This window comes from Tyto alba, unplaced genomic scaffold (genome assembly GCF_018691265.1).
Source record: "Tyto alba isolate M040663 unplaced genomic scaffold, T.alba_DEE_v4.0 Super-Scaffold_38, whole genome shotgun sequence".
Lineage (NCBI taxonomy): Eukaryota > Metazoa > Chordata > Aves > Strigiformes > Tytonidae > Tyto > Tyto alba.
In genome coordinates, this window is record NW_024881313.1 from 23216006 (window position 1) to 23241015 (window position 25010).

At 37.8% G+C, this 25010-nt stretch overlaps 1 protein-coding gene across 10 annotated transcripts in view; it reads left to right on the top strand.

The window, feature by feature from the left end:
- Window positions 1–25010, top strand: part of MYO3A (myosin IIIA) — a 121130-nt gene that overhangs the window by 10561 nt on the left and 85559 nt on the right. For 9 of the 10 annotated variants that reach the window (XR_006166224.1, XR_006166223.1, XM_032990960.2 and 6 more), the window contains exons 2-4: window positions 1550–1732; window positions 5839–5973; window positions 24753–24857. Coding sequence is in view for 8 of the 10 variants with exons in the window: in XM_032990960.2 (XP_032846851.2) it covers window positions 1565–1732; window positions 5839–5973; window positions 24753–24857 (408 nt within the window). In the remaining 2 variants the exon portion in view is untranslated. Of the gene's footprint in view, window positions 1–1549; window positions 1733–5838; window positions 5974–16330; window positions 16391–24752; window positions 24858–25010 lie in introns of those variants that run through there. The other variant, XM_032990949.2, reaches the window with a different exon arrangement.

Below are 25010 nucleotides of genomic sequence, written 5' to 3' on the forward strand. Positions count from 1 at the left end.
TGATAGGATGAGAGGTAATGGTTTTATACTGAAGGAGGGTAGATTTAGATTAGATGTAAGGTAGAAATTCTTTACTGTGAGGGTGGTGAGTCCCTGGCACAGGCTGCCCAGATAAGTTGCGGCTGTCCCTTCCCTGGAAGGGTTCAAGACGAGGTTGGATGGGGCTTGGAGCAACCTGGTGTAGGGGAAGGTGTCCCTGCCCATGGCAGGGGGGTTGGAACTAGGTGATCTTTAAGGTCCCTTCCAACCCAAACCATTCTATGATTTCAGTTGCTTCTAGTTAGTATACATACTGTATGTATAGTGGATACACATGGTTATATGAATAAGCAGATGAATAAAGAAAGTATGGGTAGTATGCTGGAAGCTGTGGATGAAACTGAAATAGAAGCCATTCTCTTCATTATCAAAAAAAGTAGTGTCATATCATGTCACTGTTTCTGTCACTGGAGTAATAGCATTTAAAATGCTTTATGTGTGTGGATTTGTGCTGTTGACATTAAAAAAATACAAGAATAATTGCATTGTAGTTTATAAAATAATATCTAAAAATTTAAAAAATGAGTATATGAAAATGACATTCCAAACCTGGCTCATTTACTGCATATTGTGCTCAGAAAGGACTTGAGCACTCAGTAGCTGGCTTGCTTGCTTACTTAGCAAGGGCTTGAGTCTGTCCTCTTTCCTGCCCCTTCTCTATTTCAGTCTTGGCTTTACAATTAGGTATATGGGAATGTAATTTTAAACACATTTCTACTGAGTTTTTGTCTGTTCTTAACAGTGGGTAAAGGTGGGGTTTCTGTTTTGTTGTTATTTGTCTGAGGGTGTGTGTGCTTTGTTTTTACCACTGTAGCTGCTGGGTAGTTAGTCACCATGAAGGCATGTGTAAGTGAATTGTATCCCTGACCATGGCACAGGTGTAACCTGGTCAGCTATGGATACCATTCCATCATATGTAAAACAGCTGCTAATGAATGTACATCAGTAAACATGTTTTCCGTGACTGAATGCTTGGCTGTCAGAAGACCATAATATTGTGAAAAGATCTGCCACTTTGATATGCTTGGCCTTATGAGATCTATATAAAAATTAAAATGGTAAGAGTAGTATTATAAAACTGACTGCTGTAAAAGTTTGAATGAGCCTAATGCTACTGTTTAACATGTTCTGTAGATTTTTGCTTGATTCTTGGGAATGGAACCAAGTTCTTTTGGATTTTATGAACGTGACTCCCATTCTCCTGCCCCTCAGAAAATCCCAGTGATGTTATTGTTTCATTGAAGTGCATAGGAAAGCTTCTGCTGACTTCCCTTAAGGCTGAAATTAGTTGAAATTATTTTTAGAATTTCCCCTCATTTGATATTGTGCTGTCTGCACATACCCGTCTTAAGTGCAGCATTTCTTGTTCATTATGCTTTCAGTGCATGCGCATTACGTGCAAAAACATTTAAAGTGTTTGAGACTGGAATGTATATTTCTCTTTGCATTTGTAGGAAACCACTTTCTATTAACCATTTGTTGAGTGAACATCGAAATCTCTTTTTCCTAGGAGCCATCATTGGAGATGCTTCCGTTGACTGGAAAAACTATAATATTTGATAGCTTTCCTGATCCTTCAGATACCTGGGAAATAACCGAGACTATTGGCAAAGGAACATATGGAAAAGTTTTCAAGGTGTTAAATAAGAAAAATGGCAGCAAAGCAGCAGTCAAAATCTTGGATCCTGTTCATGTAAGCTACTTAAATTGTTTGGTTTATGCTTAATTGTAAGTGAATTTATGTAGTCTTTTTTTCTTCTAATCTTGGTAGATCATTTGCATTAGAAGTGATAGTGAAATAAACTGCTTCAGCCTGCTAAGTACCAGGCTAGCTATCAATGCATTTTTCTTATCATAAGTGATCTTGGAAGTGATTGTATATGGTAGAAGTCAGAAGTATACTGAAACTTTTTTTACTTTTACTTTTGGTTCCCCCATGTTTATCTCTTGGTTTCAGAAGCAGAGCTAATTATTTTCCTTTTCAGTACCAGGAGCCCTAGCTTCTTCTATTTTTACTGTTATTCCCTTGGCATTTTTTTTTTTTTTTTTTTTACATACTAGACAGTAAGAAATTTAAGTACTTTTAAGTGCTTTAGATGTACCTTCAAGCACCTGTTTTAAGTACATGCTTTTAGCTGAGTTACGTGCTATGACTGATACTTTAAAAATAAAATAGCATACCTCATTTTTATTGTTTTTGTTGGTTTTGTGTTTTCAGAATATGCCAAAATACGTAGATATCATAGAGGGATCGATCTTTTCAAATGGAAAATACGAAGGCAGTAGCTCCTACACTCAAAAGACCAAGTGGCTGGGAGATGGAATTATTATGTTGTAGAGTATGCCTTTATTCTCAATAACTGACATTTGTTGGGTGGCAGATTAATGCTCAAGGAGTAAGGAAGAACATTATTCTTGTTTGTAAAAGCATACCCCATTAACTTCAGTGGTGCTTCATGTGGCTTGGGATTTTTCTTGAAAACAATAACCTGCAAAATGTAGATAAGAACTGTTCCTGTTTCAAGTGGCCCCTTTGAGCTCATATTTTGCACTCTCAGCATAGGGTTGTGAGGCATGTGCTTCCATTGCACGAGCTCTGGGCAGGAAGAAGGGAAGAGCATGCCATGCCATGGGAAACACTGCAGGTCTGGAGCTGCACAGACACACAGGGCTCTGTCTGCCCCTGCATATCACAGTGTCAAATTAGGATCCCATGGCCCCTAGGTCCATGGAATGTATTTGTGAAAACATAGTGTCTTGCATTATCTTTACTGTGTTTCTCGTTGATCTGCTTTTTATTTCAGCATGCTTTCAAATCAACAAAAGGAGGCTCATCTCAGTTCAACATCACATACCTCTCCCAAAGTAAACACGATCTGCAGCCAAGTGATAAGGATCTTGATGAATTCAAATGCATTGGAAACTCTATTTTTGACTCTGTTTGCTTTCTGTAAACAAAATTCTTGCACTTACAATGAATAAGGAGAACTTTCTGGCAGTTGATGTTGATCTAAATGCCTGTATAGCAGGAAGTGCTTCTGCTTTCATCTATTTCACAAGTGTTTAGGAATAATTCTTAAGTGTCAACTAGTTATGGCAGAGATTATTGAAGGCATCAGGGAAACTTTCAGTGTTGTGTACACTTTGGAGCTTGTAGGAAAAGGATAAAGGATGATGACAGGAAGAAAGAAGAGGTAGTAAAGCCCCGATGCTAGAGGAAAGAGAAATAGATTAAGTAGGAGATAAGGGAATAAAATGTAAAAAAGACAAGAAATACAATAGATAAAGATGCAATGTAAGAAACTGAAGAAGGGAAAAGATGTAACTGATGAAAACAGATTCCTTATTTTAATGAAAAAATGGAAGTCTATAATGCATCCAATATCACACTCCAAGACTTGAATCATTTAACTGAATATATTCTCCTTTTTATTGTAAGAATACTATTCTTCTTTTTCTCCTCCTATTTAGAGGATATCTGGAGTAGCTGCTGTACCTCCATGTTACTGTTAAAATGGGAATTCTATATTAGAAATAGGGTTAAAACAATAAACTAGTTCTTTTTGTTTAAACTGAAAGTATTATTAATGGCTGCAGAGGGAGCCATTGCAATGAGGAAAGATACTTTCTGTATTTTCTTCTTTAAATTTTACATTTTTTTCTCTGAAGATGGTTTCAGAATTGTGCCACTTGAGAGATGGACTGAAAAAAAAAACAAGCAGAAGAAATGTGGTTTTATGTCACTTGGTTTAACTGATATTTCCAAATTAAACTGTGAAACTACATTATCATGGGTGATATGAGACTGGAATAAGCATTTCCTGTTTAGTCCTTTAGAGCTCTCAGGTTCTTTGTGTTGAATAACAGCTCAGCTTTTTGAAACTAAAAGTGAAGGTGTTGAAATGAGAATATATGAATATGGAACTGAAAATGCTCTTAGTCTTGTCCTCAGAGCTGTAACTAAATGCCATTGTACTTTAGGACTCTTAGCCAAATTATCCTATGTCTAAGTTCAAATGAAAATGTTCCTCCTACCATTTCTAAAAGAGGTACACTTATGCAGGTAAATATGTTCAATTCAATCAAATACTTCAAGTTCTCTTCCTTCATAAAATGCAGAGGAAAATTTTTCTTTCTGGTATGCACAGAATGAATATTCTATTCATTTCATTCTCTCTCTTTTCATTTCTCCTTATAATAGTAAAAATCTCATAAAATTTGAGCACCCCTCAGCAGACAGAAACCTCTATTAAATCACAGTAGGACAGTGGATTAATTCTCTTCCAATTTCCCCAAGGCAGCCAGGGCTATTGTATGGGTTTTGTGTAGTTTTTTAGCTTTCAACTCTGGGGGTTTTTTTTTGATTTTTTTTTTTTCCTTTGATCTCTCCTTTTGTTTTTGCCAGATGCGTTGTCTCTGTTCATCCCTTTTTATCTTTCTCTCTTTCTTCGCCACCTTCAGTGCCTTGGTTCTTTCTTCCTTCCTTGCATCTCTTTTTTTTATCGGTTGTGTTCTGTGTTGTGCATATGGGAAAATTAAGTTAAAGTGAGTTCTGGATTTAGCATTGGAGAGACCTGTGTAAGAAACAAGTGAGCAAAGTCCTCCTAGGGGCAGATGCCTTTGGTGGTGAGCAAAATAAGGAGTGTCATTCATTGGGAATATAAAACATCCCTTTTCTCTGCCATGGTCACTTCTATTTGGTAGTGGTGAGACAGGTTTTCAGCACTGAGTAGGTGCTTTTCTTTGATACAAAATCCATTCATATGGATAGTGAAGTTCATAGCCTTCCTCTAGAACTGATTTTTCATTTCCATTTCTTTTTGGGTGGGTCTAAATAGCAAATTGTGTTAAAATGTTTTAAATCTGGAAACAAGTATGGGTTTGGGGGTTTTTTTTGAGATCTAAACAATGGGGGGAAAGGACAGCAGCTATTCTGCCTTTACCTGTGACCAGGATGGATTGAATATTTTTTCAGCATGACTGAAACACAATCTGATAGTGTCCCTCAATGAGCAATTCCAGTGCATAGGTGGAAGGGGTTACCTGAGTCATCAAGTGTCTACTGTTGCTAGCGTCCATGTTTGGTCTGAAACAGCCTACACAGCTCCTGGTGCATGTGTTGGCAAAACTTGTCCTCATCTCTCACTTCCAAATGGATTTCCCTCACTGTGTAAAACACCCAAGGTCTGTAACAAAAGACTGACAAAAAGCCACAACTCTTACAACTCAGTAGGAAAAGCCAGGGAGATCATGGAAGTCACCAATTTCAATGATAGTAGAAAATGGGAAAAATTCCCACGTGATTCTAGAAAGTGGGATGATAAATGAGTAAGATGTGGCTGCAATCATAATTGCTTGTGAATAGAAAGGTAGAGAGGTGATTCCAGCTGCACCATCTCTAACTGGGGGTACCCCTGAGATTAGAGAAGTAATGTCTGACTTCCTGAGGCATCTGCATACCTACCCACTTGTGGATTGCACTGATTTTGCCTTGAAATGACTCTTCCCCATTCTCCTGAGGGCTGCTCTGTCACACCAGGTGTGTTCATTAGTTGAAATTGATAAAGACCAAGTTAAAAAAAAAAAAAAAACAAAACAGATGACTGTTTTGTATTGAGTAAACAGAACTAAGTTTTGTAGCCCTGCAAATAGTACATTTATGTTCTGATTCTTTTTTTTTTTTCTTTGCATTATTTCAAGCTACATTTGAGTAGCCAGAAAACGCTATGTGTTGGGTTTTTTACGTGGCTATCATTGTTTATTTATTAACCACTATGTATTTCTCATTTGTGACACTAGGATATTGATGAAGAAATTGAAGCAGAGTACAACATTTTGAAAGCTCTCTCTGATCATCCAAATGTAGTAAAATTCTACGGCATGTACTATAAGAAAGATGTGAAAAATGGAGACCAGCTTTGGCTAGTTCTTGAGGTAAGTAATTCAGAAAAATAACAGTTTTCTTCCAGTTGGCTTTCCTATATTGAGTATAAACTCAATGAATGAGATGCAAGTCAATTGTTTTCTGTTTTCCTTTAGAGTGGTTCCATGTGAAGTGATAAATGCTGTTGTTTAGTCTTTTCAGTGTTCTGAATTAATGGTCTGCCTGAGTTGAGCATTCTTATTTTGATATTATACTGATAGTGCTGTGCCTACAGAATTAGAATATAAATTCTAGTAGGACTTCATAGAATTTGCTACCTAAACTCTTTCTTTGGTGAAAGGCTTGTCATGAGAATCTTCCTCCAGTAGCATTTCTTTAAATATGGCTAAGATAGGACATAACAGTTAAAGAAATCACTACGATGACTTTATTTTGAAATGAAATGATAGAGTTTTATTAATTGAATTGCCTTTTTTGTGCAAGGAAATGCACAAATAGATAAATAAGCCAATAAAAACACACAACTACCCAAATACTGTTGAAAGCAGCAAGATTTCCTCAAATGGAGTCAGAGCAAGATAAGGCCTGTAATTTCTGTTTCAGTATTTAATTTTGACTAATCTAGGAGCAAAGAGCTTAACTGTTACTGTTTTTGTAGATTCACTATAACCTACTCTGCAAAAACTTCTTCCCCTCCCCAGAGGAAAGTGAAGAATGTCCATGACAGGAATAGTGTGCCTTTCCAAACAATGAAAGCTGTTGCTGATGTTTGATCAGTGTCTGATAAGGTTGAGATTGAAGAACTGGTTGTATTTTATTTGTCAGTTATGTGAATAGAAATCTTCTACCAAATATCTCAATGATACAACGGTATCTAATCTTGGAAACAAGCTCTAAAAATGCCTAAGTTCTAAAAGCTTCTCCAAATTCTTCTGACTTGACTGGAAAGATGTTTTTAAGAATAGTTTGCATTGGAAATGGTAATAAATGGTTTGGTTAGGCTGACATCAGAAGATGTCAGCTCTTTGTTCAGTGAGCATCTTTGAAAATCTAGCTTCTATTGTGTCTGCCAGGCATTTGAAACTCCATCTGTGGATCTTCTGGCCTGTAAAGGATGGATGCCAAACAGCCAGGATGGAATAGACTGTGAGGAAACAGTCAAGTGTTTATATTTTAGCTTTTATAGTTCACATGGATTTATTTTTTAATGTGAAAAACACAAGCCTACATCTGCAGTGTCAATTTTATACGTACTCTTTGCGTGCCAAGCTGTACATGTGCAAGTGCTGGTATGAGGTGTGTGGAATATCCTTGGAGGCTTTTAGTCACTGCACATGTAGATCCATGAAAGCAATGGGTTTCAGTTGGTGTATGTATGCGTAGATATGCATAAGTAGAAAAATAAATTCCGGTGGTGACTTCGGTGAAGCTTTCCTTTTAATAAAAGTGTCTGTGAAAGAAAACTGTCGGGGAACAGAGTCCTCTGTCTAAGTGTCACCTCCAGCTTGTATTCTGCTTTAAAGGGCCATTGCAGTTTGTTTTTCGCAGTAGCTATTTAGGTGTCCTACAGTTCATAAGAATTAAGTTATCTTCATCATCTCGGTTCTGTGTTGTTGTGTGGTTTTGTTTTGTTTTTTTTTTTTTTTTTTTAAAGAATATATTTGTGTCTAAATTTATGAAGGTGGTGATTAGTCTTTAGCTCACAGAGACCTCTGTTTCCATTGCTTTGGGTTTTAGGGTTTTTTAAAATTTATTTTATTGTAAGAGACCATTTTCACTTTAAAACTATTGCTTTCCCTGAAGAGGGGAATCCAGTCCTGAAATTTAGATTTGCAGAGTTTGATACCGGAGAGGAGATCTTTCTCATCTCCTTCTCTAAAAAAGCTGTCAACTAATCCCTGGAAATTCTATGTGATCCTCTGAAATGAAGACGGACCTTTTGCAGTCAGCACCTAGCCTGTAGACACATTCCCAAAGACTGGAAGGACAAACAGTGTAGACCACTACAGTTTGCATAATCTTAAGCGGCTTCCATAGTATCTGAATGCACAGTGATGTCAAGGAGGAAACATAGAGAATCACATGCAGACTTGCGCACTATAGTATTTTGGAGCTATTGTTCATTTAATGTTTTCTGCTAAAATAAACAAATACTTTTTTGATATAATAAAGTACCAAGAGCTATGTAGTCATTCTCATACTTTGTCTTAACCTTTTAGTGTAGATCTAGTAAGTTAAAAAATGTGTATAATGATTACTTGGAAAAATAGACAACTTTTTTGCATAACACACTTCTGTGTGTGACACTCTAGTGTAGTAGCTGTAGAAGTGTAAAGTTACTATATTGTGTTCATCTTAACACGTAAGGACCTAAATCTAAGACTAGTATGGAATATGAATTTTAAGAAATAATTAAAAACTAGAGAAAAACTAATAATATGACAACTTTTAGCATCATTACCATTTTTTGGTAATAAAGTAACCTAACTTTCTTAGTTCAGCATTTTTAAGGGAACCACCTACAGGAATGACCGTGAAAGAGGAATACATCTGTATGGAATAACAGTACTCTTGAGTCTCGGTTCAGAAATGCCCTTCTCTGTAGGCTGCACTCAGATTGGCTGAACATCTGCCCCTGTATGGATGCTGTTCTTATCACATTTATAATAATTAATATTACTGGAGGGAGGATTCTCACCAGGTGTATTAAGCCTTGCCACATGTGTCCAGAGATGCAGGCAGAAGAAATTGGCCTATTGAGTCTGTGTTGAAAAGAAACCACTTGAGTATTATTCTTGGGATGAATCAGTTTAGCATCTTCATGTCAGCATGTTGACACAGCTAAGGCAGAATGTGCTATAGCTGATTTCTTTCTGCTCTGGATGTTAGTTCAGAAGGGAATAGATCCAAGGTAGTTAGGAATCAGCTGATGGAAGATGAAGCAGAGAGGTAAATTGTAGCAGGCCCTACAGGTGAGCAGGTGGGGAGAACAAGTGGCACAGCCCTTGCCTGAGATCTATTGCAAAAAACAACCTAGTCAAGACTGACCGAAGGCTGAAAATACCACAGCAAGGTAAATGGTAGGTCTTCCATAGCTTTTACTTGCTACTGTAAGCCAGAGGCCAAGAAACATAATGCAACGTGTTTCTATAGCTCGTTTCCTACAGAGATCAGGTAGAACTTCAAAAAGCATCTCAGTCCATTTTCAAAAGACACATAATTATGCATGCCATATTTGAGATGGATTTAAGTTTGTGAGTCACGTGAGTAAACTAGAATATTTTATCATTCTCAAGATATTTTTATGCTTAGGAAACAGGAAACACCCATTATTTTTATAGTAGGAAATGTTACATAGTAAAAGATTTTGGTTTTGTGAGTTAAAACTTAGCTTGGTAGGGAAGAAAAGTTTGGATGGAGCAACTTCCCACCTAAAAACACAGTTCTGTAATATCAAAGCATTCTGTAGAAACTTCTCTATTTTTGGAGAGGTCTATGTCCATTTCTGGAGGGGTGGAGGGAATTGCCAGGAAGTTATTGAAATAAATTCCTTTGTACTGAATGTCAATAAGGCTGTAAAATCATTCTTTCTACACGTTTTGGTTCTCCTAGTGCGTACGTGAACATTTCAAGAACGTTTACAATGCCCTGCTAAGTTAGACCAGTGGTCCATGTAGCATAGCATTCTGTCTTCTGCGGTGGAACTAGAAGATGCTGTTTAGGAACAGTCTGTCCAATTTTTGCAGTCCATTTCCCTCATGCTCTCCAACAACCATGATTGTTGCATTAAGGATGCCTCAGATTGTTCTATTTAGCATCCATTTATGGACACGTTAAACCTGATGACAATACCATCATGCTATACAGTTTCCACTTAGAGCATGTAATTTTAATTTTTGTGTCATTATTATATACGTATTACTACAAGTAATATTCCATGTACTAGAATATAATGTTTTCAACATTATGAAACATTTCCAAATCAAAATATTTTTCAGTGTGTGGTAAGAAATTTAGAATCGTGTTAATTTGAAAGGGAGGAATATATTGCAATTTAGAGTGGCATGCAAGCTCTGTTTTCTGACCAGGTACTTAAAAAGTACCTTCACTAATAATAGAGTAGCTAGTGCAATCTGTACTGGTGCTGATTATGCACAGTCCAGACTGAAATGAACCTGATTCATCTTTGTTCTCATGTAGAACCTTCTCTTCTTCTAGTGTAATCTTCATCAGAGAAATCATGTGAAAGTGTAGAAGATCTTGTGCTTGGAACATGTTTCTCTAAAGTGGCATGTTAGCATTTTCCATTCCCCCAGCCTTGTAACATGGGAAAATAAATGCATTAAATTAATCAGTAACTGTATCATTCTACATTGTTGAGGGCAAATCAGTATACTTGGAGTTCAGTCTTCTGGATGTTTCTTGATGTTAATTAAGCCTTCTAACCAGATGCTGGTAGCTCAAAGGGATTACAGAAAAATTATCATGAAGGATTATTGTGATCCAGTTGGCAACTATATTTGCTAATTTGAAATTTGCCTGAAATGATTTAGATTTGTTACTTTAGTTTGATCTTTTAAAGTTAACATCAAGAGGAAAAAATTTAAATGTACAAATATCTAAATTTACTTTTAAGATCCTTGGGATGCTTCTATTTATCTTGCTTTTTCCAGAAGGAACAAAACCATTAAACCCAGTAAATATAAGCTTCCAGGAGTTTGAATTAAACTAGAGCACAGAAAATTGTAGTGCTTCAGTTCACCTGGTCCTCTTTTTGCAAGCATAGACAACCCATGGTGTGGATTCCATTTAATCTAAGTGAGGACACTGTAGTCCTATATGGAAAAAGGGAATAAAGTGCCAGGATACCAAACTGCCAACCTGCTGTACCAGGGCAATGGGAGTCCATTGCTGCTAGATTACTTCTAGTGGCTTGCTTGGCCTGGGAAAACTTGTACATCTAGCCAAAATTCTTGTAACAGAGTAACAACTGAGAGAGAACCTGTCTAACAAAGACTGTTGCTGTGTGATAAGCACAAAGGAGCAAACCAGTGTAGTTCTTACTCAATTACGAATTATAAGGGCAGTTGTAATTGTGTGGTGAGTCACTTAGGTATACTGAGTGTATAATGAGCTGAGATCCCCTTGATATAAGTCCCTTCTGGTTTTGTGCAGATCCTTTAGATGAATTACCGTTCTTGAATTTGCCCAGAGATGGAGAGCCCAGCACAGTGCATAGAGTATCAATTACTCCTTTCCAATCTGAAAAGTGAGCCTTCATAGCAGGAAGCTTACATCAAAGCTTTAAGCCAAATAGAACAAATGGATTTGGAAATGGAGAATCAAGGGGATAGCAGGAGTCTGTTGTGATCTCAAGCAGCTGTAAGCATTTGTCAGCATTACAGCACAGGAGAGTTACTAAGAAGAATTTGAAGGAGGATAGTGGTGTGAATTTCTGTTTGTTTTGGCTGCTCCATCAAAGCAGAAAGGAAAATGTGTTATGCCTACATTTAGCTGGTGGTGGGCACCAGCACTGTGAGCTGATCAGATAGGAGTAGATCTGTTGCTGCCTAAGGAGAGGTATTAGGACTGCTACAGATCCTGACAGTAAAAGCAACTAGCTCATAACTGATGTGATTGAGAAGGGGCAACCAGCGTGAGGGTTCAAGGGAAGAATGGTCAGAGATGGCCAGTTAGGGATAAGAACTCACCAAGCCCAAGAGAAGAAGGTGTTGCAGTAACTCTTGGGTAAAATGAAGAATGCTGAACAATACATTTGCATTGCTGCATCTGGCCTGGGGTGAGTCTGCTGGGCTCTTGCACTGTTGTATCTGGTGTTTGGAGAGAGAAGTTTAGCAAATCAGATGCTTCCAGATATTTGCAAATGCTAACTGTGGTCACAGAGAGCCCTAGAACTCATGAAATATGTATACATTTTCCTCACATATTCATAAATGAACAGTGACAGCACAATTTACATGTGTGTCAGATAGAGAAAAATTAGTATAATTAATGCCCAAGTCTTGTGTGGCTAATAATTTTGGATCCTTCACTGACCTACTATACATGGAAGAGTTTCTGATAATGTTACTTTTTTGACATCACATGTAATTCTAATATACCATGCAATTCACTGAAGTGCATCTTTTTTTTTTTTTTCCTAAATAAGAAATAATCCTCTGCTCTGTTGTTTAATGTCCTATTTGTAAAGAATAGTTATGCATCTAAAGAAGTATTATTCTCAGCAGGTCCAGTTGCATTGGGGAAGGGAGATTTTTTTTTTTTTCAGCTGGGGAGTTGAGATACTGATGGTGTAATCCTAGGTTGCAGTGTGATTTCTACAAAAGAGGGGCAACCACTGTCCAAAGTAAGATCTAGATATTGGTATTTTTAAAAAAATTGAGGATAAAATAGCCAGAAGCATAATATGAATTTCTAGGATCTGGATAACTGTAACAATGTATTATGAAATTCAGATCCCTTTCCTACCTCCACACACACAAAGAAAGGCAGAGATCTGTCATCCAGATATTTCTGCTGCTGTTGTGTGACTTAACATGAGTGAGGCTTCAGCTGTTTGAGAGCTGGGAGACTGGGTGATGTAAAACATGGAAAGAGACAAACTGTTAAGGAAAAAAACCACACCTGCCCACCAAACTCACTCACTCCCCACCCCCCCACCCCCAAAATCCACAAACAACTGAGATTCTTCAACTTTTACACTCATCTCAATTTTGCAGCAGGTGACAATGTATTTACCTCTGACTCATTAATTTTGATTTTATGAGCTCTTAAGGAGAGCTGATAAGTTAGTTCTGTGTGCTAGGTAAATATATCAGGATTTTTAAAAATCTGTTTATCTAGATAATCTTCCTTGACCATGGATGCAGTGCCTTTACCTCAGTCCCATATCCCAGTCTAAAAGGGCAAGGAATCCTGTAACATGTATGGGGCAGGGGGCAGGTTATTGCTGTCACCCCCACACGGGCAACACAACAAGGCTTTTCACAAGACACTGCTCCTTTTTTGCATCCAGGCATAGATGGCATACACAGAGTGCTGTTTGTGCCAAAGCAGGCTGGGCACAGAGAAGAAAAGCTCAGAGCAAGGTGGGTAGTTCTGTCCTTGTTTCTTGCTGAGCTTTTCAGAGCCATGTAAGAGTCCTGATAGCCGGCAGTAAGGCATTTTTGTCTCCATTAGCTTGATCTCTTTCCTTTCTCAGCTAATGACATTGTCACTCTTCATGGCACCTCTCAGTGTGTAGAAGAGGTAGAGGGGAGCTGCTGTCAGTGTTGCAAAGCAGATAATGCTTGTTCTTGATGTGGAAGGATGTCTGGTTATAAAAATCAGCAGCCTCAGAGCCTGCAGGCTGCAGGAAGGCTCGGAGCCTGGGGAGATGCTGATCTTGCAGTCTCCTTTTGGGACCTTGCACGGTGGGAGCGACTTAAACTAGTGTATCTAAAGCTTAGCGGGCGCTTTCATGTCATTGAAGCTGTTGGGACTTCAATTGTTGAGCTCCATTTGAAGGAAAATTTTGTCTTAAAAAAATAATACAATTGTAAGGAGTGGGTAGGAGTATGGAAACAAGAGTTATTCTTATTACGGTGATAATTTTGGCAGGAGTGGGAAAATCTGAATTCAGTGACATGCATTTTTCTGTGAGGCCTCTCTGTGTAACAAGCGCTAGCTGGAGTGAGTCCCACAGGAATCTCTGGGAATGCCTAGAAGCAGAACCCAGTGGTCTCATTCTGGCTTTCAAAGAGGTGAGCCTACCTGAGACAAACTAGAGACATCGCTGTATCAGTTACTTCTCTTTTACATTAAATAGAGGACCTTTGGTATGTACAGATGAATAATTTATTTAGGATTTTCCTTTAGTGTGTTTACAGTTGCTTTTGTTAGATACAGCAGTTACTATACACAGATATGTTTCCATCTAAGGGAATAAAGGCAAGTTTGTGGAGTTTAAAAAAAGCTTTGAATGGAAGTTGTTCTGTGTAATGGAATAAATAATAAGTTATATATTCCATTATATAGTTATATTTATAAGTTACATATATATATATATAGAGAGAGATGTACCCCTGATATAGGAGATTTACTATAAAACAATAATCTTTCAGGAAATTAGCAGTGGAAAATAAGTAGTCCATTTGGGTTTTGTGAGGGGTGGAGGGAAGGGAGTTGTAATTTGTCTAAATATTATCAGGTATTTCCAAATGACATATAGAAGAAAAATTAAACAATTGAAAATTGCTTTTTTGATTTCTCAGCATGGGTCATTTTTCAGTAATGTCTTTGGTTATAATTGCTCCATTCAGACCAACACTGAATATTTTGATCCATTACGTGTCTGAATCAGCCTTGATTTCTCCATTTCTAATGTGCCCCTTTTTGCATCCCAATTATAGCAATTTTTCACTTTTGAATTATATCATATTTTCTCAAGATCAAAGATATGTGGCTACAACTATCCATTGGTGCTTTGAAGTTTTAGTAAATACTCATAACTTTTCTGCATAATGGGTATTACATATTACATTGTGGTTTGTACAGCCCACATCTTTTAAACAACTGGTGAGCATATGTTCAGGCCCACCTTACAGGAGAATATTGGGCGTACAAAAAACTGGTTCTGAATAACCGCTAACAATTTTTGCTACCACGGAGTAAAGCAAAAGCCCAGAAAAAAAAAACCCCTGAGTTTTACCATTCCACTTGGTAATTAAATAGCATGTGACTACTATGCCTCTTGCATTCTAATATTTAACATCACTTTGCTTTCTGTACATTTTATTTTTGATCACATCTTGACTAAAGATGTGAGGTTTTGTTTTGTTTTGTTTTTTTTTTTAAATAAAAGGCAAAACAGCAAACCCCACATTCTTGTAGCTTTTGGTTAAATCCCAGATTACCAAACCTCCTTTAGCTTTAGAAGGGAATGGCATCAATCATAAGAATGCTTGGACTAGGGCTTGTATCTTTTCACTTCAGACACCTGAGGGTCAAATGCTTAATTTCAAGTGTGATAGACAATATCATTTTGCTGTGTTTGTTCTCAGTTTGTCTGTTGGGTCCCTTTATAAAAGGAGTGACTGGAGCAAATGGACTTGTCTGTAGGGCGAGAAGTCTCCTTGTCCTTATTCTCTGTTGGGCAGAGAGGGCTGGAGGCTGCAGACTATGGGAGAAGAGTGCTATAGCAGGGAACAGGTTGCTGGGACATGCAGAAATCACCCAGCCAGATGTCAGTGGTGACAAAAAGAATAGTTTCCTGGGTTCCAGAAAGGATGTAAGTGCTTGTTGCACTTCAGAAAGCTGTTGACTTTGCTGAAACCAAACCCTGGAATCAAGGAACTGCCTTGCACAGACACAGTGAGCAGGGAGAGATCAGTTTACAGAACACTTTCATTTCAGTTCTGTCTGACCTAGCCTCTCTGTGTTAATCATTCCAGTAGTTTATTTAAAGAAGAAGAAAGAAAGAAAGAAAAAAAAGAATAATCTTTTAACGCCCTTTTGCTTCTTACAAAATTTTCTTTAAGACTGTCATCAGATGTCCTTTATGATGTTCTTGCTGCATTAGAGTCCCATGATAGTTATGTAGTCACCAGAGAGAGGCAGGCAACTCTTAGAACTCTTAGTTAAGCTGATCTGTCCTGCACGCTCCTGCAAAGAGAGGAATTGCCTTTTAGCTAAGCGTGTTTCAGCTTCACTCCTTTTGTAAAAGGAGCCTTTAGACAAGCCCTATTGTTTGGATCTGTGCTTCCCCAGCCATGCTTTCAGACTCAATAGGGAAGATTTCTATTGCAGTAATTTAAATTACAGTGAATTATGCTAAATTACTGTCTTCATGTAGGAACACAGACATAAAATGAATTATGTGTAGGGTGGACATGGTAGTACTTGGAACTGCTGTCTGAACCCCAAATAATATAGAAGTGCTGCTACAAAAGAGGAAAGTGCTTTGAAACATTTCTTAGTTGGTGAAGAGTGAACAATAGCAATGTGGTTCTGAGAAGGCAATAAAAGCTGTGAAGTGCTCGCTGTTACCATAGGCTTAGTTGCTTACCAGATTCTGTGTATTTTCCAGAGCCTCAGCTAAGTTTGCAGCAGCCAGTACAAATACTTCAGTTGACATTATCAATCCCAAACTTAGGCCCTGCATTTTCTCCCTAGTCAAGTGAATGGTTTTTCACTCTGTTATTTTTACCACTGCTCCTTGTGTGTAATAAAATGATGAACAGCACTAAGCTTTATGTAGCAAAATGTTCTGTCTTGGTAAGGTACCTCTTGCATTTGCTCAGAAAGTCCTAGGCTCTTTATTGACCAGTGCATTTCAGTTTTGTAGTTAGGTTAGCTCTGATTTTGCAAAATGGTTCTTCCATTTATTTGATTTTTAAAAAATTACAGATGTGTTATGCTGTTGCCAGGCTGTGAAGCAATGGTTGAAGCTCCCTCAGAATTTCTGTTGTAAGTATATTATCTGGTGATTTAGATCTCAGTTGCTTTACACGGCACTATTTCAAATCATAGCTTGATTGATACTAGTTCCCAGTAAACCTTTTGTACTGCACTGTCACCTACTTGCTTTTTTTCATTCTGTTAGAGACAAAACAATATCACACATATTTTAGAACAGAAAAAATCATCCTCTGAGGGGATTATTTCTTTTTCTTCTTGTGTATATGAATCCTGGTGTCTTCATTCAATTACACTGAGTTTAAAAGGAAAAATTTAGAAAAATACAATATTGGCATAAATGTGTTTTTTCCATTTTGGCCACAGCATGAGGTAGAGATATCTGTGTCCTGACTGAGAAAGATAAGAGGCTGTGAAGGCCAGCATTGCATAAGATGGAATATGCAAGCTTTTCTTCTGGCTGGCTGTCTTGTCAGTTCATATGTGTGACAAAGAAAATAAGAAGTTAAAAGCCAAACTGAAAGTGAAGAAATCAGAAACAACAAACACACACCTGTGAGACTGAGACTAACACAGCTCTGGAGGTGCTGCTGAAGAGAGCAAAATTATAAATACTACATGGTTTGTGATCACTAAAGCTAAATAACTCGAGAGATGTCTGTTTCAGTGATACATTTCATTCATGCTGAATTGAAAGTAATCAACTTTATTTAAAAGCATAGAGCATCACTGTGGTTTCCTCTGGTTATCTTGTACTGTTGTTAGGAAAAATATGAGCCACAGTGCACATCTTTCTTCCATTTGAAGTGAAATTGAGACTACACTGCACAGACAGGAGCTGTGTATTGAACCACTTGGCTCATTGAAGAAACTGATTTGGTTCTCTTTAAGTCTTAACCAAGAACCTTCAAGAGGTTGTGTAGGCATTGGGTGCTGCCAGTGGAAAGTGCTCTTTGGCTATAATAGTTCTGAAGACATGTCACACTGTAGGCAGAGGATAGGAGTTAATCTGGTCACAGATGACCTTGTGTGACAATGAGGATTGTGAGATGGAAAGTCCATCAAGTTCTGTCTTGGAGACAGAAGGCAAAGAAAGTGACTCTGGAAATTGTTGTATCAGGTTGATTCTGTTCTAATACAGAAGATCTCTTTTGAAAAGTTGAAGATGGTAGGAAATTTGATTGAAAAAAGCCCCAAAATAATTGTGTTCACTTTCCTGAGGAAAGGAAGGATGGAGCAGCAGGGTAAGGATAAGGGGCTTTAGGAAAGTATGCTTCACTCAGCTTGGGCAACTGGTAGGTATTTGTGCTTAGGAAAAATAGCATAAAAATGAAGAAAAGCAAGATAGCTGGCAGTTATTGAAAGACATTAAATGTACTGTAGCAAATTAGCCGATGCAGAGAAAAGATAAAAGCACAGTAGGAAACAAGTAAGAATGCATCAGGGTTTGCTTCTTTTAGTATTTCAGAATGACTTCAAATAGGAGAAACAAAACCACATAGCTAAGGTACAATCATTTAAGGATGAGCTCAGAGAGGCTAATGTGGAAGTGGTGAAGATAAGATTGTGTTACTAAGACAAGAGAAATGAGATACCAAAATGTTTAATATATGTCTTTACAAAGTGAGGAAAAATAATAACCTAGGGAAATACAGACTGTTTAACTTTGATACCCACAATGATTCCAGAACAAATTAATAGAAACCACTGTAGAAATACCCAGAACCCGGTAACATAAGTAGTTGACTTGGATTGGGCCAGAACAAGTCATATTAATAAAATCTCTTCTTTTAACAGGATAACTGGTGTAGCAAGGGAAAAGTAATAGATGAGCTGTGTCTTTTGTAATATTGTCCCATGTTTCATTCTTGTGAGGAAAATGTGGAAATACAGAAACTTCACATAAACAATAAAGCAGATAACCTCTTGTTCATAAAACTGGACTCAGTAGTTCACTTTTGGGCTGGGAGAATCTCAGGTGGCCATCTGCTTTTGGTTTGTTTCTGTTCATTAATAACTTGGGTGATGAAACAAAGTCCACATAAAAAGTCAGAAGTGGACACCTAGTTTAATTACAGACATGTTGGAGAACAGCATCAGATTCGCAGTTGTGAATACCAGAAGGATTTTTTTGAATCACAAGAAAAAAAATCAGTAACCACATGCAAAGTACTACTATCCACAGGAAGAAGAAATGGGATATACCTGACTAGGCAATGGGACTGCAGAAAGGGATTCTCTGCAAAGTGGGTATTGTTTTGTTCTGTTCTGTTCAGCTTTCCCCAGCTAAGACAAGACTTCCAAAAGGATTCTGTATGCATTTTGGGGGTAAAATATGTCACAAACATTAGTGGCAAATTGCAGGCAGTTAAATTTAGAAAGCATGGATGATTTCAAAAAGTTACAGCAACTAACTTTGTACAGTCTAAAAAAGAGAAAAATGACTTATTGTGACAGTAGTCTGACAGATGATGTTAAATAGAGAATAATTATAATTTATTATCAAAGACTACTGGAAGGAAGGGCAAAATTGAAGCAGCTTTACTGAAAGCAAAAAAGATTCAGGTTGGATAGTAGGAAAAATGCTCTATCGGACTGGTGAAACACAGAAACAGGCTACTTAGAAAGTTTCGAGTCTCCCTCAGTGGGAGATTTTTAGGAGCAGGTTAGACAAGTGTCTGTCAAGAATCACCTAAAAGTACCACATCTCTACACAGTGCAAATGCATTGGACTAATCTATTTCTTTAGGTCCCTTTTACTCATGTGTTTCTGTAGTTTTATGACAACAAAACAGGAACAAATAAGCATCTTTTATTCTTAGAGCAGTCGGTACTAAAAGGAAGGTACAGTCAGCTCAGAGACTGGCAGTGCTGCTGTTGTGGGAACAGGTCAGATTATTGACCTATTCTAAGAACAGAAAAAAATGGAGATTAGCACCTGGGGTGCTTTTAGCATTCTTATGTGGGATAACATTAAAGCATGGTTGGACAATGTGACTTTTTAATAACTATCACTTATGTATGCCATAAGTTGTGCATATGTGATGTGCTACCCAGTCATTTATGTCTGTGCAGCCTGTAAAGATAGGGAAGGTAGTAACTGTAGTTGCCCTGCTATTCGCATCCAAGCTACTGAAGTAAGATGAAAGCTCCTTGACAGCTGCAGGATGCAAGCAAATGTTGCCTTACAGCTTACTACAGATGCATAAATCAGGAGGAGTTGAATGATTAAAGGCTGTAATCATCCTATAAAAAAAGTGTGACTGATAGTTTTCTTAAAAGTGAAGCTGGTACTGAATCCTTATTCAGTGGGCATCAGAATCGAGAAGAGCCAAACAGAGAAATGTATCAGCTGGGTCGATGAAGAGTGAGTAAGACCTACAAAGAACACCTGCATGACTGTGATGTGACGGCAGTTTTAACTGACATTTCATGTGTTAGGATCATGCGGTTTTATAAATCTATTGCTGAAGATAGTTTTGCATACTAATAAGTGAATTACAGTAGCACAGGGTTGTGGCAGATGGGTGGGTGTAGGACTGGATATCTTCCCAGTATGAGTCTTTGCCTTTTGAGTGCCAGAAAATCGTAAGGGAGGAACCCTCCTCTACTGCTGTAGGAGTCATAAGCGCCTCTTCTGACACTGCTGTGTATGACCATCAGAGCTTAAGGCTCTTTTCAGGCAGGTTTTCACATGGATCAAGCCTTCTATCAAATTTTTCTTTCCTTTGGTCTGAGTATGCAAAATTTCCTTAGTCCTTTCCTCCTGTTTCTGCTGTCTAAATAGCTATACTAGGGTCTTTTAAAATCCAAATATGAATCATATAAAATTATATCTTGGAAGGGACCTTTGGAGGATATTGGGTCCAGCCCCCTGCTCAGAGTTGATGAATTTCAATGCTACAGGTTTGCACAGGGTCTTTTCCATTCAAGCTGAGTAATCTGTTTCATTGCTTAACTACTCAGCAGGAAAATTTTTCCTTCATGTCCAGTAGGAATCTACTGTCTTGCAGTTGGGGATTGTTGCCTCTCGTCCTTTGCTGCGCGCTGCTGGGAAGTCTGTCTGTCTTCTCCACCCCTTTTTAGGTAGCCCAGAGGGTTCAGTTCACCCCCCTTCTAGTTGCTTGTGTTTTCAGGTAATGTTTGCATTCTGTCAGTGTAGGCACTGAAAATACTGCTGGTAAAGAAAATACCTGTAAATCACAAGAGAACAATAGAAGAAGTGACTAACGTTAAATTGATGAAAATTGCTCATGTACAAAGTTATCAAGATGACATTTCTAAATAACATCCTTGTAGGAGGATCTCTAATATCTTCCCTTACAGTGTCTCATAGGCTGGACATTTATAAGAGCCTCTCTCTTTAAATTAAGTTTATTCAAAGCTTAAAAGAGGATTTATGTCTTTCCTTGGGAAAATACAGCCTTTGGAGACTTCCTAAAAACAGTTCAGACTGAAGGGCTTTGGTTTTTCATGCATTTTACATACAAAAGTAGATGGTATCTGACAACCAAAGTGAGAAAGTCCATTCAGCTTACATCTACTCCTACTCGTGCTGCCAAACCTGGGCTAACAGATGCCATCATCATTTCTCCCATACCCACTTTTCCTCCTGGGATTACTGGTTGATCAAAATAGGTATTATGAAAGTGATACAAATCACAAGAAATGTGTCTACGTGCAAGAGAGAATGTGTGCGTATGTGTGTGGTTTTGGGAGTGTGGGAGAGAGAAATAGAATCGTTACTCTCTCCTCCCATAAGAGCCCATGTCTTATGACAGGTTAGGAAGGACATTTGCGTTTGGTGAGTTACTTTGACCTTTTGTGTAGAAAGTAGCCCTGTGGCACAGGTCAGATATACATGTAACTTCTACTGTATGTCTGTGTCCTGAGTTCTCCATGCGTTTCTTGTTTTCTGCTTATAGAGCCCTTCATCAAGGTATTCTGAGGAGATTTTACCAAATTATGTGCAGTCGTGACACAGACTGACTAGCTATATGGCCATGTGAGTTCACAATGCTTGAAATTAAATAATAGCTACTAGCACATTTCTTCTCTAGATGCTTCACTGGAAACTAGAAAGATCTTTAAGAATTATCTCTGTTGCCTTCTTGATTTCTTGTCATCCAAACACTACAGTTAACTCAAACTTGGTAACTTTGGTAAGAGGCTACACAGGTTTTACCATGGACATCATGCTACTAAGAAGCAGCAAAGATCATAATTATAAGCTGCAATATTTAACACCACCTCAGGAAACTTCCAGTCCGGCAGTACTGTTAAATAATCTCATCATCTCTCATTGAAGGACTTTGAGTTAAGGAAATTTGATTTTATTAAAATTTTTTTTTATGGTTTAGGGAGTTTTTTCGTCACGAACTAGATCCTGATCAACATGCCCAAGGATTAATTTATCTCCCTGTCTACATAGATTCTCAAGCAAGCATGGTCCAGCACTGCATTGGGCAGGATTATTATAGTTTTCTGTAGCTTCTTGTCTTGAGAGGGGAGAGAAGAGCTCGACTCATTATGAGAGGGTGTTTTTGATGTGTTTATGATAAGCTTGCATGAACACACATGCAATTTGATAGCCTGAGTTAAGAGAAAGAATCACCGTTTGGACTTTGATTATGTGCCTGGTTATAAGGACATGTGGCAGCTTCACCTGTAAAAAATGGACTGTAAAAATAGGAAATTATATCAGTTGCAGCATTTTACCCATGAGGACTTGTGTAGCTTATAGAAAAATAGAATAAGTTTAGTACTAATCTGTGCATCATCGTCATTGTTCCCCCCCCTTCCCATCCCATGCAGCTCAGAGCACACACGTACGGTGCCTGCCATAATCTCCTTTTCTACTTGTATTCCAGTAATCCTTTTTCCTCCTTATGACTGCTTGCATTCTAATACCTAGCCTTTTTTCCCCTCTTCCTCCTATGCTGGTCATATCAGAAATGTACAAATTGTCTGATGTGACAGTACAACTCTTTGAGACAGAAGTAGCAAAAGAAAAGTTTCCCTGTGTATGCAAGAACGTGTGTCTATGACACACTCATCTGAACTCTGCCTAAGCAGCCACCTTGCCTTGGGAGTCAGCAGGGGATTTCCATGGTGCTGTTGGTGACTTCTGTTTTTTCCTTCAAGACCTGCTCAGCTGGCCTTTTAGATAAGTTTTATCTTACAATACAGATATTTATCTTGTAATAGGGATTTATATCTTATGAGAGGGGTAAAAAAATTAGTTGAAGCGACATGTTTAAGAAAGTAAAAAGTAACATTGTTGACCCAGGCAACTAAATTCAGTCTTGGCTTTACTGCCTCAACATAGAAGAAGGTGATTTCTGAGACATAGTTTCTTCCTTTTCCCACCTACAAAAATAATATATGCTTTTCTGGGTTAGTTTTCTTTACGTGAAACAGAAAGACTAACAGATATCCATCTCTGTAAACAAAGCAGAAGAAGATGCATCTATAAGAAGCAAACTTTTTGATACTAGATAATGAAGAAAAATAGTTTGAAGAATATCATATGTGTAATTTATTTCACAGTTGGTTTCTCACCTGTCAGACAGTTTCAGTGCCCTGAAATGCAAGTGCATTAAATTAACCAAAATTGTCATCATCCATTTGGTTTGATTAAATGTATCAGTGACATGGCAAAGTTAAAACAGTAGAGACCCTGGAAAGATAATGTCATTACAAAAAAAATAAAAAAAAAAAAAAAAAAAACAACCAAACAAACAAAGTCGTTAAATCCTGCTTGGAAATCTGACCCTGATACAGCAAAGCGCTTAATCTCATTATTTAAGCATATGAGTTCTTCCCTCTCTAAACATGCATATTGTCCCACTGAAGTAAGGGTGAGATTAAGTGAGTTTCAAAGTTTGAGGTGTTCAAGTGAGTTACCATAGAGTACAGCACCTATCATACCAGAGCCTTCATTGATCTGACTGGGGACACATCCTGCAAGAAGACTTATATATTATATGGTGTTTTTGTAGGTGTTCATGTGGTGCAAGTTCAGTGCAACCCAGGGGTTCAAAATGTAGTCAGAAAATCATTGTTATGGTTAGATACAAAGAGCTATAGTGTTTTATACTGTAAGGTGCAAATCTTTTTGTAATTGCAGCACAGAAAAAACAGAGGTATAGAAGAGCAGGTTAAAACAATCATATGGAAAAGTATCAGATGTCAGAAGTTCTGCAGTTGAAAGGTTTTATTGATAAATTATGCCCTCAATTTGAATAGACTTCAAAATCTGTAGTCAAAAGGAATTACTGTTTTATCCTACATTGATAAAACGTCTTACATGGGTATTTATTTTCATGTGAAAAGCTACTGGATGATACAGTACAAAACTTACACTTTGCTTCGCTGTTTTATTGGAAGCAACTACTCCTTTACAGAGGCAATGGCTCTTCAATCAATGAGTAATTAGGTGTATTATGGATAGTTTTAGAGCATAAGCACCAGGTTCATCTTTGTGGGTATGTCACTGCTACAGACTTAGTCACTAAAGTTACCTTGTTGTTTCTTCCTGCAGAAAAATTGTGATAAAAATGAATTTATGCAATACTGCTGGTCTTAACTAATCTGCTGGTAATGTCTACTCACTAATCTTTTTAGAGAGCAAGGCCAAACCTCTGCTTCCCTTGTTCCCAGGGTTTTGTGGGAGTCTAACTGAACCTTAAATGGGAGAAAGGATTGTCCATAGTAGATTATGGATCTGCATCAGGAACACGAAGCTGACAGGGTTGATGTTACAAGGGCTATAATTAGTCTTACACCCGTGGCCCACCTTGTTTCAGTGGGAGATGAGACCTTTCTTTCCACAGTGCTCATCATCTTCCATGATTCCCATCCCTCATGTATAACATCCTTCTACACTAGGAAATCAGTGCTGCTTGGCAGAGGGGAGCTTTCCCCTTGGAAGATTTTCTTGGGGGAACTTCTCTGCCACATGTCTTCTGATGCCTTAAATCCATTTTATGTTGTATGTAGCTTTTGTACCTGAGAATTGATGCTGTAATAATCTGTGTTGCTGGTGAGTTGCACATGGTGAATATACGAAGCAATTAACATGTGCCAGAGAACATGCCTTCACAGCAAATTTATTGCACTATAAGCTACTTCTGTTTCAGTGAAAAGCAATCATGTATATAGGAAAACAAAGAGATAGACCGCTGTACTTATGTTTGTGCAAGAAGAATTAAATGCAGAAAGTAGTGAAAAAAATTGACAAAAGTTGCTGTGTATGTTGTTTGTATAAATGGTAGACATAAGGACAAATTTGTGGTTTGTCAGTTTAATAGGAGCTCACTTGTCTACAAATACAATAACTACTGAAAACTAAAACCAAGTGGCTACTCCAATACTTCTTTATTTCTTTTTGTATTCCACCGATGTTTTGCAGCTGTGCAATGGTGGATCTGTGACTGATCTTGTGAAAGGATTTCTGAAGAGAGGCGAAAGGATGAATGAACTTATAATCGCTTACATTTTACGTGAAGCTCTGATGGTAAGATAAGTTCTCAGTAAAAGGACAGTCAATATTCAGCTCGTATTTTTTCTTTGAATAAATGGAGATCATGTCCCCACTAACATGGCTCACTATCTTGTATTATAGCAGTGTTTAATGAAATCAAATTAATGTGTAATTGAGATGGTTCTT